This window comes from Lipophrys pholis, assembly GCF_963383615.2.
Source record: "Lipophrys pholis genome assembly, chromosome: 17".
In the NCBI taxonomy this organism is placed as follows: domain Eukaryota; kingdom Metazoa; phylum Chordata; class Actinopteri; order Blenniiformes; family Blenniidae; genus Lipophrys; species Lipophrys pholis.
Window position 1 is genome coordinate 11,206,537 of NC_137643.1, and position 17,108 is coordinate 11,223,644.

The following is a 17,108-nucleotide window of genomic DNA, read 5'->3' on the forward strand; positions in this document are numbered from 1 at the left end:
CAATTCAGAGATCATTTAAGCCGATTAGGTAAAACTGCACAGTAAGCATTTCTATGTATACACTGTAATGTCTGTCACTCACAAAAAAGGCTGTTTTAGGTTGTAGTTAAGAAGCATCTACAAGACCGTACAAACCACCTACTAAGTCCATAGTCATATTGTTCTTGAATTCTTTGCACAATGATAAATGTGTTAGATACCTCAATATAACCTGATTCTCAATTCAAATATCTGCTATATTTGTCCAGTCATCATCTGCTGACAAAGCCAGTACAAGATACAATCTGTTGTGACCCCTTCCTACCACAAGAGGGCTCAGTGGACTACTCTCAGTGTAGTGGGGGGGATACTGTAAGTCTCCCTGACTTTCCTCTTCAATTATTTGGTCTGCTGAAAAACAAGGATTGCAAGAGAGTGATGATGAGAGGGCCCTGTAACAAGTAGACAATAACCAGAGGGAAGGAGAAAGAAAGAAAGAAAGAGAGAAAGAAAGAAAGAGAGAAAGAGAGAAAGAAAGAAAGAAAGAAAGAAAGAAAGAAAGAAAGAAAGAGAGGGAACTCTAATGGGGGAAATGAAAAAGATGACAATGAAGACAACGATGAAAAATAGAGCGCACGCACGCACGCACGCACGCACGCACACACACACACACACACACACACACACACACACACACACACACACACACACACACACACACACACACACACACACACACACACACACACACACACACACACACACACACACACACACACACACACACACACACACACACACACACACACACACACACACACACACACACACACACACACACACACACACACACACACACACACACACACACACACACACACACACACACACACAGCTGGAGACCGCTCTGGAGTGGATTTTGGATGCACGTGAGCGAGGAAGTGGAGGAAAGGGGAGGGAGAGGGAGGTGGGTCTAGATGACATCATGTGTTGCTATAGCCCAGCTGAGGCCTGGCAGGAAGATTTTTAACACATAACATCTGCAGGAACCGGCCCTGAAACGAGAAGGAGGAGGTGGCCGTGCGGGAGACACACAGAACGAAGGGAAGAGAAGGCCAGCCAGAGGATAGAGTGAGGCAGGAGAAAGTTTAACCCTTACAAAACCCTGGGAGATAAGAAAGATGTACATGCAGCCATGAGCGCTGGATTATTGTGCTCGTAAAGCATTTTTACACACAGTCTTTATGGTGGGATCCACATTTATATTGCTTTCTGGATGTTGCACAGGTCAGTGTGTGGTACGAGTACAACTCCTTTAAAATACAGCCGGACACCGCGGTGACAGAGAAACACCCGACTACATTTGTTGAATTGATTCAGATTTTTGCGAAGGTACTTGAAAGGGTCAGTAGGCCAGTTACAGGGGTCAAGCAACGTGTGCATCAAAGAGAGACGGACACAAACACACATTAGCACCTAAGGGCAATTTAGTTACATCTATTCTATTAACTTCAAATGAATGTTTTGGACCTGTAGGGGAAAAGGTGTGTGTGTGTGTGTGTGTGTGTGTGTGTGTGTGTGTGTGTGTGTGTGTGTGTGTGTGTGTGTGTGTGTGTGTGTGTGTGTGTGTGTGTGTGTGTGTGTGTGTGCGTCAAATACATGTAAATGCATGCGTCAAATGTTTCGGTGGTACAATGACAACCAACGGGTTAAATCCTTTCCTGAATTATGAATTATTTCCTCTCCTGAAGTCATTTATGGTGCAACCGCCAGAACACCTCAACAGAGAGACATAAATCCGACTTAAGCCGTCTTCCCCACTTTGCTTGTCTTATTAGAGTGCAATGCAATCTGGCCCTGGGCAGGTTGGATTTTAAACAGCTTGAGAAAGGTCAACACAGCCTGATACTAATAACACGCAGTCTTTTCTTTTATTTTTTATGTACAAACAGAGAAGGACGGTTGCGTCACAGAAACATAAATTCAGTCATTTGAGTCTTGTTGGTTTGTCATCGGGTGTAATTCTGATAATCTGGAGGCACTCGGGAGGTTAATTGAGACGGGATGAGGACAAAGGACAAACAACTAAACAAGGGAGTCTTTTTCAAATGATGCAGAGTCGGCTAAATGGTTTGGCCTTGTACACCCGGCTTGCCCTTGCTGCCGTGTACAGCTGCTTTGCTGACATGCCCACTTTTCTGACTCAATTAAAACGGATAAGAATCGTATTGTTTTCGGAAAGGAAAAAGGTGCATGTATTTTATTTTGTTGATACAAGCTGCTATTGATTTAAGGAGAACTAAATCATGGTGAATTAAATTATGATAATGACTTTACTCTTCGGTTTTACACACACAGCCCGTGGTTCGTTTTATGGCTATATAATCACTTAACCTTTCCTATGGCTTAGCATGCATTTTCACAGTCGGCAGTGTGTATAAATGTGTGTGTGTTTGTCATGAACAGACATGGTTAACACACACACTGTTCATGCTAATTGGAGGAGAGTGAGGGGGGAAAAAAAGCTCTAATCCTTCCAAATGACTGGAGCCATGTTGTCAAGGGCAAGATCCGTCTGTTGGACACAGGAGCCGAAAGGGAAGCGAGGGAGAGGGAGAAAGCGGAGCATTAAGAGAAAATGAGTGAATGAGACAGATAATGAGAGACAGAGGATGAATGAGAGTCTTTCGGGGAAGGGGGGGGGGGGGGGAATGCACAATATGAGGAATCAAACAGGGTGCCAAGAGTGTGCAAAGTGAAAGAGAGAGAGAGTAGAGGAAGAGCTACAGAACAAAGACTGGTGGCTAAGTGAGGCTGAAGTTTGTCTTGGCAGGCAGTTACTCTCATTGAGATTTATTGTTGGTTATACTGGACGATTGCAGCCACTTTAAAAACCTCAAGCACATGTCCGAGTCGGCAGCAGCACAGTACAACGACAACAACAACAACGACGACGACGACGACAAAAACGATGCTTCACAGAGGCAGACCTTTAACAAGACGACAACTGTGCGGGATGAAGTGGAAAAGAAAAGCGAGAGAAGGAAACGAGCAAAAACAGGAAAAGATGGTGAACGTAATATAGAGCCGGGGCAGACAATTGCCATTAATTAGCTAATGCGACCAGAGGAGCGCCAGTTCTCTGACAAAAGCCATCTTCAACTCCTCTCTTCCTGTTTTTCCCTTCCACTGTGTGGGGTTCCTTGAAACCTGCTAAGTGCAACGGAGAGGAAGGCAGAGTTTCACAGCCCCTAGCCAGCACTACTAAATATAGCTGCAGTCGCGGCAGGCCAAAACACAATCATTACTCTCCCAGACACAATGGATGGAGGAGCGGAGGAGGAGCAGGAGGACGAGTAGGAGGAGGAGAGGACGGGAGAGGAGAGGAAAGAAAAGAAAAGGAGAGGATGGAGGCGGTAGGATAATCAGTTAGGAGCTGTAAGGAAGACGAACCCCGGGAGCGAGGAGGAGGAGGCGAGGCAAAGGAGGAAAGCAGCAATAAAAAGAAAGTATAGGAGGGGGACAAGAGAGGCTCAGGAGTAGTTAGGAGACATCACCCAGAGGAAGATAAAAAGACGATGTGGCAGATGGGTAAACGAAAAGAAGTCGAGAGAGCGAAGAATTTCAAATGAGCATAATAGCCAAAAAGAGCAAGCGCCAAGCTCAAGCTTGTTAACACAAAATATTCCACAGTGTCGCCAGTTATTGCACATCTGAAATGTCCCTACAGTAGCATCCTTTCACAAATCCACCAGTCGTATTGCAGGGCCTTTTATAGAATATGACGGCTATGTTAAGGTGTCCAGTCTGGATGGATGGATGGATGGATGGACGGACTTGAGGCCACTCAGTACCTGTTTACGTAGCTCCTCGGCGGCAGCTCTCCTCGATAGCAGCCCGTTGGCCGAGCCTCGGCTGTTGGCCAGAGCCAGTTGCTCCCTCGCGTGTTCCCGCGCCTCCGCCCGCTCACTGCGCTCCCTCAGGAGGGGCGGAGGTGGGGGCGGAGGGGGCGGCAGTGGCGGGGTGGGCGCATCCCTGCCGTGAGTCCCTGTCTTGGGTCTGGGACTCTCCCTGGTCCCTGTTCTACTGTGGCTGTGGAAAACTGGAACGGAACAAAGAATCAGATTAGAGGTTTCTGTGATGAAGTGATCATTTCTTGATTTTGACCAGATCAACACAAAGTTTATTCTGTGTGTTTTTTCCAGTGTCATATAAAGGTTTATATAAAAAAATTGCAGAGACAAAAGTTATTCTCTATTTAAAGAATAGTATCACAGTAGGAAGTAGCATGTTTTTGACAGGCAATCACAGAGAAAAGTCAATCAAGAGTATAAAAAAAAAAAAGATAAATTCTTAAGGGAAAATAGAGAGAAATTGTGCAAGGTTTGCTAGTGAGATTAAGGACTGTAGATAACTGTATAGATTTTAATACTTTTGAAAGTTTCACGTGGTAGCTTCTGTAAATAAAACCTTCATTGTGGAACATTCCAGAAGTGGGACCTTCATAACCACACAGGACACGTACTATGCATTTCAGGCGATCTCGTGCCTGAGCCAGTCAGCAGAATGAGCTTTAACCCCCACAGGACCGAGAGGAAATGCCCACACAAACATTGAAGTGACAGGCTTTTGGCGAACGTACAACGCCCAATCAGTGAACGACGCATGATTTAAGGCGTGCATGAAAACGTTGTTACGCCAACTGTCAATGAACCTGTTCAAAATGGACGCCGTCAGCCCCTGGAGGTGGCGCAAACCGAGTGAAACCGGAGCGATTGACATACACGTTCAATAGCTCTCTCTTCAGCTTTTCTACGAGGCTCAATTTAAAGTTTCACACAGTCTTAAAGCTCGGATCGTTTATATTTCACAGCACACATGCAAGGTCGCTTCCATACACGTACAGTCAGGAGAAAGGAGCCACGCTGCGATGGATGATCTATATGTGCAGTTTTAAGCAACACTGCATGGTGCAGCCTGAGACTATGTGAGTGTGTGTATATGATAAACTATATGTGTGTATAGCAGCAAGTCAGCGTGTGTTCGTCTCTGGGCCCCCGACTCAATGAAAAGAGAGAGAGAGAGAGAGAGAGAGAGAGAGAGAGAGAGAGAGAGAGAGGGGGAGAGGGGGAGAGGGGGAGAGGGGGAGAGGGGGAGAGGGGGAGAGGGGGAGAGGGGGAGAGAGGGAGAGAGAGAGAGAGAGAGAGAGAGAGAGAGAGAGAGAGAGAGAGAGAGACTTCTGTCAGTCTGTCTAAAATAATAAAATGTTACTTCTCCATTAATTGTGTTTCTGCAGTTTTCTCAGCCATGCTATGAGTCCGTTCCTCTCCGCGTGTCTAACGCAGCATAAACACCGTCAGCGATGAAGCAATGACCTACGTCTGCTCGCCTTCATGTACACACAACTCTTTCGGGCGCCCTTAACCCCTCGTCTCTATTGTCCCTCGCAAAGTATATCTGCCTATTTCCCCCCTTATCTATTTATTTTGCATATCACAGTGACGGCGCCAAGCTGCTTTGCAAACAGTGTTTGTATACGAGATAAGAAAGGAGAAAAGGCAGTCCTCATGCACACAACAAGCCTGGATTTGTTCAAACAGGTTTCTCTATCCTACCGTGCGTGCTTCTTATACCAATATATGTAGAGTTTATGCGTTCGTAAAGGATGAGGGATAAGAGTGAGTTGCGGGTTGGCGCGGCCAGTGATCTGCACAAAATCTATACACCGTTCTTCAAGAGTTCAATGTAAGCAAATCTATGGACCTTTTCTCCTCCCTAATCCTCGCAAGTCTCTCCACCATGTCTCTCCTCCTCCACATTCCACTTGAGACGATGACGAGGGAAAAAAAGCCGAGCTTCGCCGTCACCTTTAAAATCCCTCTGGCGGCAACTGGAAGGACTAAAGAGCGAGTGAGCGTCGGGGAGAGCAGAGAGGAGGAACTATGAAATGCAGCCCTTGTTTAGCGGGGTCACGCCTGGCCGGAAGGATTGTATATCTCCAAAGTCTTCCAGGAAGGGAAGGCCTTTGGCTTGAAATTGCTTCTCTAAATCTTTGCAGGAAAAAAAAAAAGAAAGAAACCGCTGCAAGATGGATATAACACATGATAGCCTCTCTCAAATAAAAATAGGATATAAGAGAAATATTTCATCCAATCTGCTTTATGTTGTGCCTCATACAGGGCAAGGAATTCTCCTTCTTCCTTCTTACAGTGCAGAAGTACTTTATTTGTGCCAGTGATTTTCATTTAATTTCATTTAACGTAATAGGCACAACAATTAACATTCAAGCCGTTTCGATATGAAATAATGTTCTGAATAATTCTTTGGTTTTATTCATTGCTTTTATAAAATGCCCGACTGCGTTCACTGTAATTGCAGTAAAGCACTTTGGCATTTTGTGGGAAGATTAGAAAGGAAGCTGCTCTGAAGTCTATTTGTTGAATATTTTGTATCTCTCCGAAAATGTAATGAATTTCTAAGCAAACTATGGTCACTCCGGTTGAGAAGGACGCAGTGGACAAGATTACTATCAAAATTAACACGAAGGACATGATTCATTTATTAATATTTCTATAAGACATACTCATTTTCAATTTCAAGACATTATATTTTTTCAATTTGTTTGATTTTCCACATCCTAATTCAATAATGTTACAAGGTTGCTCGGCACTTATTCACTACTTTATCTCACCCAAGTACTTCATTACTCTTAATCAAGTACATTTTGGATGCCTCCTCTTACTGATTCATTGACTTAGATGACGCAAAAGTAACAGTATGTTGACTTGAGTACATTTTCCAAGTACTCTACCCTCCTGTGAATGTGTGAGTGCCCCATGGGGTGTGTCTCTGCTGTAACTGTGTTGCGTGTGTGCGCCGAGGGGCCCGGCCAGCTGTTGCAGAGCGTGCATAAACACCTTGTTAGAGCTCAGTAAGCCGAGTGTTAATTGGGGTGGAAAGAGTGGATGCACTGCTCGGGTATCCCCACGTGACTTAGCCCCTTTTCTGCGGTGGAAAACAACGACTGCAAACTTTGGAAGCCGCTCACATGGACACAGAAATAGGGATGCGCGCACAGCTGACCTGAACCATCTTTTGTCGTGTGACTCATCCGGCGCTTCTGCGCTCGTCGATTCTTTTTTTCCACCCAAAAAATTGCTCTTTCCGTTCCTGTCTTGTAATTTCCACTGATGCATCATCCTGCACTCTCCTTTTCCTTCCATCCTCTCACCTCTGTGGTCATCCATCTATTCAGTCCTCATCCTCTTTCCTTGGTATCATTTGTTGCACCTCTTTATTTTCTCTTTTCCCATCTATTAACTCCTCAAGATATTTTAAGCCAATTAGGCAGACAGAGCATTTTTCATGTCCCATACGCCACAAGCTTTTTATGTCATTTTCACACTGACCCACCAACCCACTAATCCTAATCCTTTATAGGGCACTCGTTGAAAGATTCTTAAATCCAGTCGTCATCCATGGGTCTTATTGGGGACTTGTTGTCCAAGACTTATTTCTTTTAATCTTTTTAAAGTCAGTATAAATAAACAATGAATTCAACTTTTTTTGTTGTGAGGTAAACTTTAGAAAGTGTACAACCGACCAACGAGACCATGCTTTACAATTACCTCATAGTGGTTACGCTTAAAGAGAAAAACGCACAAGTGACCACAGATATCACCATAAATGTATGTATAGTCACGTCACAAGTCAAAATGTAATTATGAGGGAATAATATATAATTAGAAATAGAAGAAAACAGCAGGGAGTGTTAAACCTGTGTTAAAGCTTGTGCTAATTCATGGTGAGAAGGAGATTTATATTAAGTTCCCATATCCAGACATGAGTTTTGTTATTTAGTGTGTCTTCTGATTTGAACCACAGTTAATGTTAAGTTTGTCAAGAGCAGTTACGATAAAACCCAAAAACGCAGCTCTTACCATGCCCGTTGAGCGGCTGCCTGGCCGGGAGTTTGCCCTTGCGAGGCGTGGAGTGGCAGGAGGACGAGGCTGAAGCTTGGCAGGTGCTTCCCGCGCCGTGAGAGTGAACACCGCCTCCATTCCTCACCTCCTCCTCCTCCTCCTCTTCATCGTCCTCCAGGTCCTCCTCCTCCTGGGAGCTTCCGAAGTAGGCCATATTACTGGGCAAGGCAGATGAACCTGAGTTGGAAGACGTAGAGGAAAGAAGTTAGGAAAAGATACAGGGCGAGGAAAAACGAAGTGAACATTTATAATTTGATGTTTAAATCTCAAGCCAAGATACTGTCCTACTGGGACACAATGTGGACTGAGACCACCACTGCCACTGTACAGAGGGAACATTCTCCTTTCTCCCCTTAATCTCAGACATTATGAATGAATCCACATCAGCATGTAAGTGGTGAAATATTAGTGTAGAAATTCCGGTTGCTCCGGGGGTTTCGGGATAATGGTGATTGTGCAGTTATTTTTCTCATCTGTTATTATCCCAGTTGGAGGCCTGCTGATGCTTTGTAAACTGCTCTGCACATTATTGTTACACTCAAGTTGCACAGAAAAAAAAAAAAAGAAGCAAAAATATAATCAAGGATGTGCACGGCACGGTCTGCAGACGACGACAGTTTTCCAGCGTGTTGAACCGACCTCAACAATCAGCACAGCGACCTTTTTCTGGACTTTTGGTCGAAATGCGGCATACTTTTGTGGTGTGCCGTGATTCTAAGAATACCATGTATAATTGAGAGTGAGAGGAAAAGACATGACTTGCGTGATTTTCTTGGAGCTGCAGCTGAAACCAGAGCACTGGGAGCGAGCAACCAACCGTCTCCGAAGAGACCCTCGATGTTGACAGTTTTATTGAGACATATATAATGTACATGCGCTCAAATATCTAACTCGGTAGAAGAGTTACTTAAGAAACCAAAGACTCCCCAGCTCTCTTGCTGCTGAGCTAATCCCAAATCTGTCGCTTTCACTCTTCCAAACAGGATTACTGTCAATCCATCCCACTATTGGAGAGGAAACCCAACGATCCCTCTCTTTTCTCTTTCCGTCACACACAATCACGCTCGTCGTCATCTCGGAGAAAGCGAGTTCAATATCTGCTCCGAGGAGGTAAAGAGTGTTTGGTAGGACACGGCCTATAGTGTTACCTCGGTGAGTTTAATGCAGACACACACATGCTTACAAGAGGTCATAAAGCCCGGAGCTATGTCATCCAATCGCCAAACGTTGTAGCCATTAATCAGAGCGCAAACAGCGCTGGTTCGCCCAGCAGGAATTTAAAAGAAAAAAAAGTCACACACACACGGACGCACGCAGTAACAATGTTGTGATCCTATAACTACAAGTATATGTTTGCGATTGTTGATTATCGGCTAACAACAATGTGTGGTTACGCAACATTTGCTCAGCTTTGTTTGAATCTGGCTGTGAGGAGGAAATTGTGGATTTTACGAAGTTGCGAGTCCTTTATGACTAAATCAATCGCATAGCATGAGCAAATACTGGGGCTTTTATGACCCATTTAGGGGCCGCAGTGTTTAAAAGGCATTAATGGAAAGCAACGTGCGATTATACTGCAATTAAAATAATGATAATCCTCTGAAAAATAAGCCGAGTTCAACTAGCTCGTATCCAACTATGTAGTTAAAATTACGCACAGTGAATTGAAGATTAGCCGAGACAATTATTCAATTAGCACACTTGTTTTTGCAGAGAGCTGATTACTTATCTCAGATCTTACACATTCAATATATCATTTTGTTAATTAAGAGATAGCGCAAGTATGAGAGCGCCAAAATAATGGTTGTAAAGCAGACGTAGGGGATATACTGATTTTGAGAAAATTATGATCTACAAGACAGATCAGTTAACGCTCATGAGGAGGAATAATGTAACCTGACAGAGACGCTGTTATTGGCTGAATAATTATTTGGTAGCCATCCTGGAGTAATCAATAACTGAAATATCAATACTTGTTCAACTTCTTACAATATGCTTATATGGTAGCTTTCTCCATTTTTTTTTTTTACTTTCAACAAAGTACCAAACTGAGAAATATTTCCATTTTAAATTGTATTTAAAGTGGCGCTCACTAACCAGAGAGGGTACTTGTGTTAAAGTTTAGTTTGAACTGCTTCTTCTATCTCAAACTTCCAAAAATCAAAAATCCAAAGTTCTTCAAAACACAATAAAAAGAAAAGCGTCGATAATAAATCTTGTTGTTGTGCCCTGGATCACATGTTTCTTGGATCACACAGGTTTCTAATTATCCCTTCAGAGAGCCGGAGAGAGAAACGCATTCATAGTGGCAGCAGATTTTGCTGCAGACTGCTGCTTTACCTGCTTTCTTTAACATCCCTGTGAGGTCTGCGGGGCACAAAGTAACTGTTCGGCGTAGTGGATTATCGTCTTTATATCGCTCCATGCTAACTCCCGTGGTGATGTTTGTTTCCCTGCAGGTTGAAATTAATTCTCACAATCCATCTGCTTGGGGTAAGAAGCTTTGACAACATATGTCCAGTGTGTGTTTGTGTTTTGTTCTGTTTTTGACACAAAGCTCAGGAAGTACGATGCAGATAGTTGCTTGACGTGAGTGGTTGAACATACAGGAGTGTAGAGTCTAAATATGCCTTGTGCTTATTTCTGGTGATGGAATGGCCACCCGTCCCACTAAAGCACTTGCGGATGATGGCAAGAGGACTTTTCCTGGTCACTCACTGGCTTTAAAGAGGCGATCAGGACTCGAACGTAGGACCACGACAGCACGCACACAAGAACAAACAGAGCACCTCGTTTATCTTGGCAACGACGCAGACGCTTCTCTCCTCGACCAAACAAGCAGAGAGGACACACACACACACACACACACACACACACACACACACACACACACACACACACACACACACACACACACACACACACACACACACACACACACACACACACACACACACACACACACACACACACACACACACACACACACACACACACACACACACACACACACACACACACACACACACACACACACACACACACACACACACACACACACACACACACACACACACACACACACACACACACACACACACACACAATCAGCTTCTAATGACTTGCTTCATTAGCTAAATGGCTGTAATTTACTGCTCTGAGCAGGGGTCAGGAGGCCAATCGCAACAGAGTACAAGGGCACCTGGGGGCAGTAACGTGTGTGTGAGAGTCTGAATACTAGAGAAATGTAGAATGAGGGTACCTTCAAAACACTTCTTTGGATAAGTTCTACACAACTAGTTTGGGGTTTTTCGGGTTAAATTCGTTCAGTACGAAGCGGTTTGAGAACCGTAAAGCTGAAGGAAGACGGAGCGATCTGTCAAAGAATGACGGGAGACAAGAGCCAGACAACAGACAGAAGCAGACGTGACAACAATGCAACTGTATTGTCTAACATATTTATGATCTCCCAAAATAAGACTGCTTGGGGTTTTGGAGAGAAGGTGAGGGGAGAAGAAACACACACACACACACACACACACACACACACACACACACACACACACACACACACACACACACACACACACACACACACACACACACACACACACACACACACACACACACACACACACACACACACACACACACACACACACACACACACACACACACACACACACACACACACACACACACACACACACACACACACACACACACACACACACACACACACACACACACACACACACACACACACACAGACAGAGCCTGCCAAGCAGATCTAGTGGTCCATTATTGATTACTGGCATCTCAACAACGGGAGTCGGGCCACGTTTCTGGGGCCGACACCAAAGATTTACACCTCGTGCCCCCAACATCCCAAATCCATCGCCTACTCAAAAAAACACACAACAACAACACATGCTCACATACAAGTTAAAAAAAAACCTGTCTGCCCCTCTCCAGGATCTCCAACAGGGCTCCAGCCCAATCCCCCAATTACACCAGCTTTTCATCTACCTCATTCCGGCCGCAGACAAATCATAATTAGGTCTGAAAGAGTCTATTAGGATTGTCATTTTTAACGGGGGCTCCTGGGTGGGTGGATGAGGGGGCATAATTATAAACCCTCCATTCTCTGGCTACCCTTCTTTTGTCCCCTTAACTGGAACTGAAACAATGAGGACAATTTAAATAGTCAATCAAGAGGGTTTAGCTGCCATGGGGACATGTGGACGTGCCGACTTAGAAGTGAGAGCAGCATGTGTGTGCAGGGAGCATGAGTGCTTTTAAGATTAGGTCAGGAAAGGGAAACAAATGTACGTTATCTGGTGAGAAGAGGAAAAGTTACAAAGAGGGGTGCTCTGCCAGAACTCTTCGTCGCCCCCTTGGAGGAGAAACGGAGTGAGGAGGGATTAAGGATTACATCTCCAATTGACATTCCTTGATGTCAACAGAACCATTAACCCCACAAACAGCGGCTCCGCCCTTAGAGGGGAGGAGAAAACAGACAGAACTGCAGCAGCCAACGAAGGACGTCAAACGAGACGTACCGTTTTCAGACTTTAATCAAACAGCAATCGTACATTAGAGAGAGAGAAAAACACCTCATCCCTGAGGGAAACTCAGTTGTCACAGCAGCGGTGCACATGAGACACTTGTGAGTAGCTGTCGGACTTGAAACTCTGTTCCCAGGAGGGAAAATGTGCTTCTAGTTAAACTAAATCCTCAGACGATAAAAACAAGTTCAAACGACATCAAGTCTGTGAATGGAGCAGCGGAAACAGAGGTCCTGAACAAAATATGTAGGACTGGCTGTCTGTTCGCCAAAAAAACAACAGATGTGAACAGTCTAATCTAGGAAACTGAGGTCTTTGGTTCACTGGGTCAGAGCTGGGAGGTTATGTAAGCAAAGCAGAGGGATTGGCCTCAGTGAACCTGACAGAGAGGCACCACACTGGGGCTGGCAGGCAGGAGAGAAAAGCCCAGAGGGCATCGAGGTAAACACTGATGTTGTGCTCATATACACTGGCAGACTGCCACAACACACACACATACAGTAGAGACAGAACTGTGAAGTATATACATGGGTGTATATTTTTGTGTGTACGTGCAGTTAATTATGTATTCTCTTTGCTTGCCTCCTTCATGTCAGAGTGTACATTATGTGTGTTTACCTGCGTTTTGCGCATACACAATATAAAAATCTAAATTTATCTAAAAGATCTGCACGAGATGTGACACGAGCGGTTTAGTTCAATCACAATGTGCAAGCACCCTAAGCAGTGTGCATTTTAATGTTCTTTATTGTGCTCGCCTCAGTGCTGCCTCCTCCCTTTTGCAAGCAGCACTGCGCCCTCTGACTTACCAGAGGCAGACTGGGCCAGAGGCAGACAGTCTGGCTACCACCCAAATGGCTTTCTCCATGGATATAAACAGTCCGGCTATGAGCTTGGACCACACATAAACACCATTTTGAGAACACAGACGAGGACTAAGCACTGCAGCTGGTTAGCACGGGTGTGTGTGTGTGTGTGTGTGTGTGTGTGTGTGTGTGTGTGTGTGTGTGTGTGTGTGTGTGTGTGTGTGTGTGTGTGTGTGTGTGTGTGTGTGTGTGTGTGTGTGTGTGTGTGTGTGTGTGTGTGTGTGTGTGTGTGTGTGTGTGTGCTTGCAGGAGAAATAAGATGAACAGCGAGATAAATGCAGAATGTATGGACTAGACAGTGTGGGTGGTGAGCACACATGATGTGTATCCTTCTCTACAGCAGACAGATTTCTTGAGAAACTTTTATATTCGGTTACTCCCACGTTGCATCAGATCAATCAGACCCCCCCCCCCCACAAGAGGAAATACAACGTTTTCTAAGATGCGGCAATAACTAAATCACCAGCAGCTAACCAAATTATTAAAGATCCCAAAAGAGGAGGATTTGTGTCCATTTTCATGTCAAGATTCAAAAAAGGATGAAAAAGTAAAATGAGATTTTACAACACAGAGTGGCACGAGAGTCCCTCTTTTACACCATTAGTTTCTTTTGTAATTGCTCACTTTATTACTCGAAATCCATCATGTTTTAACTGCTTTAATGTCGCTGTCAGAAAGAGTGATGGATAGAAGCCTTTGGGGTGGATGTGTAATGTTTACCAGATAAGATAAGCAAACACTGCAGTGAATTTGTGTGTGTGTGTGTGTGTGTGTGTGTGTGTGTGTGTGTGTGTGTGTGTGTGTGTGTGTGTGTGTGTGTGTGTGTGTGTGTGTGTGTGTGTGTGTGTGTGTGTGTGTGTGTGTGTGTGTGTGTGTGTGTGTGTGTGTGTGTGTGTGTGTGTGGGTTGGTTTACACATTGTGAACGTTTGACCTGGACCAATCCCACAAATCACCACAGATGAAGTTTCAACTTAATGCGCCTCCACAACTTTAAATAAAAAAAGCCAGATACAAATTGAAAAGGAATTAGGAGGGGATGATGGGTTTGATATCTTCCTTAATGTAGCCAGAGATATTCTGGTAGCAGACATGAAGGAGCCTAATGTGTGTGGTGGTCAAATCCACAGAGAAGCGTCGGGATCTTAGAGGGGGGCTGGTGGCTTCAGACGGAATCAAAGACTTGTGTCCCTTTGAAAAGATTAACCGGGACGACACAGATGTCCTCACAGGCCGCGTCTCTCCTCATATACCCTGGATGCTGAGAGTGTGCAGATGGATGCACAGACACGACGACGGCGGGAGGGCACGGCGGAGATAAGCGGCGCAGGCCACATCAGCAGCGAGCATGGATTTGCACTCGCGCGCATGCTTGAACACACACACTCATAGACGCAACCTCAAGGGCTCTGCTGACATTCTCCCATGTTCCTCTCTTGGTGAGGGTCCCTGCATATGGGTCACATGAGAGGCCAAGGGGAAAACAGAGCAGAAGAAGCCCTGCGAAGGAAAATGTCATCCTCACAGCATGGGCAAAATTGTGCACACACATACACACAGAATTAAACTGCGTCTATAAATAAACCGGTAAAGCAGGGAGAGGCAGAGTGGAAAAAGCCTGTGGAAAACCATTCAATCGTTAGCTTAGCATCCTAGCTCTAAAATTAGCAAGAATAGCACTGTGGAGACCAGCGTTTTATTTTTTTGGGGACACGCAGACTAAAAATCAGCTTGCAAAGCACCAGTCGTAACCTTAATTATAAAGACGGAAAGCAGCAAAACAGAGTCAGGACCAGCCACCTACACCTCATTAGTCTCCCACTCCACATGTGCAAGGGTGGAGTGAGCACGGCGCCCGGCGCTGAGAATAATCTCAGCTTCAAAGAGTCATTAGCCTATGTACCACCGTGGCCTATATATGCAAATCAAGGCCTTCTGCACCAAAAAGCTTCAGTCGGTTTTAGCAGCCTTCAATTATACAATCTCGATTGAGCCCTGTAAGGTGAAAATGACATTCCATAATAGGAGTATTCTCCTCAGAATAGCAACATATAGCCATCAGGTCCCAACAGGCTCCAATCTAAATTTGCCTCTCCCGTGTCCTGAGCCTACTTTGCAGGATGGACAGAGGTTAATAATGATAACAGCAAATTAATCTGGAGTCGGGCATTTTGTCTTCCGAAGAAATTAATTCTGCTTGTGAGGACATTTTGAGGAAAACTGTGGTCAGGATATCCAACAAATTATAAAATTGAGATAGCTCAGAGGAGTCACAGCCAAGGTTGTTGGAGAGAATTGTCCTGAACATTTTATGAGCGGGGCCTTGAATGTGACACACTTTAACTATGTCACGGTAAAAGAGATGATTTGGGACTGACATACAGCACTTATGAATCTTTACAAGCGATCTAAACTTCATTTAAGTACTTTTGGACAACTTTTTTGATGTACTTGCTACTTTTTAACACAATCTCAACTCAACCCATCCATCCATCATTTATAAGGCTTGATACAATTTAGAGCCGTAGAAGCCGATCCCAGCTGACCGCATCGTGGACAGGTCACCCGTCCATCACATGACAAACACAGAGAGACAAACGACCACAGCTTTGGGTAATGAAAGAGTCACCAATCCATCACATTAGCATATTCTTGGTCTATGGGAGATAAATGAGGAATCCCAAAAAATCCAAACACCAACAGAGAGGCCGTGCACTCGACAAAGGAAGGTCCCTTAAAGCTTACAGACGTTTTCCTTCGGATGGTTACTTTAACTTCTGTTTTTGAGTACCTGAGCCTTTACCTCTTTCACTTCTACCTTCCTTATTTCTATATTTATCAACTTCTTTTTCACACACACAATAGGTCTACTTCCCCTTTTTCGACCCATGTGGGTATTTCTGCCACACATTGAGGGAGTTCTGTACTTATTTTCCTCCTTTATAACTTCACATCCACAACTCAATGTTATCACCATGTGAGACCGGGCTCCTGTTTCGCCACATCTGAGGAATTCATCCCTCCCAGAAAAGAACTCAAGCATTTCGTTGCTTCTGTGCTCTGTGGATTCTTGTTTTTGGATTCTTTATTTGCTTATTGGTTGGAACCTTTTGAGATTCTTGAACGTAAAGTGCACTATAAAATAAATGTAATAATTGGCGACAATGACAAAACAGCAACTCTTATCATTATCCATGATGTCGTTTTTAGAGAATTTAAGAAAGTTCATAGTAAATCTATCTCATTGCCAGAAGCTTTTTGCAAACTGCACTTTCAAATTTGAAGTAGTACTTTCAATACGAACGTCAGAAGTTTGGGTGTTGATGCTTTTGCAGCAACGCGATATGTTGCAGCAGATTGACTAGCTGCCTCAGAGGATAGATTATAGATAACATGAGTCCGTTTACAACACTTCTGTCACTATGACTGTAAAAACATTGTTGAGAGAGTGTGATCGAGAATCGATGCCTGCATTACACTATGAAACAGTTTTTCATGTTACAAAACTCTAAATTTGTGAACAATCCATGAGAGACATGGAACAGTAACAGACATACACAAACACACGAAACACACAGGCACGAATAAGCAAAAACACTTCTGCTAATTGCTCTGCTAGTTGTTGTTGTTTTTTTTAACAGTTCGTTTGACATTGAAGGTGCTACACACTCTTGAGGAACTTGGGCAGTGTTTGTAGAGCAGGGTGTGTGCTTGT

At 44.3% G+C, this 17,108-nt stretch overlaps 1 protein-coding gene across 1 annotated transcript in view; it reads right to left on the reverse strand.

Annotated features, from left to right (window-relative positions):
- jarid2b (jumonji and AT-rich interaction domain containing 2b) overlaps nucleotides 1-17,108 on the reverse strand; it is a 101,577-nt gene that overhangs the window by 13,691 nt on the left and 70,778 nt on the right. The window contains exons 5-6 of the mRNA XM_080484774.1: nucleotides 7,920-8,138; nucleotides 3,834-4,081 (exon numbers count right to left, since the gene is read on the reverse strand). Of these exons, the coding sequence (XP_080340900.1) occupies nucleotides 3,834-4,081; nucleotides 7,920-8,138 (467 nt within the window). The remainder of the gene's footprint in view (nucleotides 1-3,833; nucleotides 4,082-7,919; nucleotides 8,139-17,108) is intronic.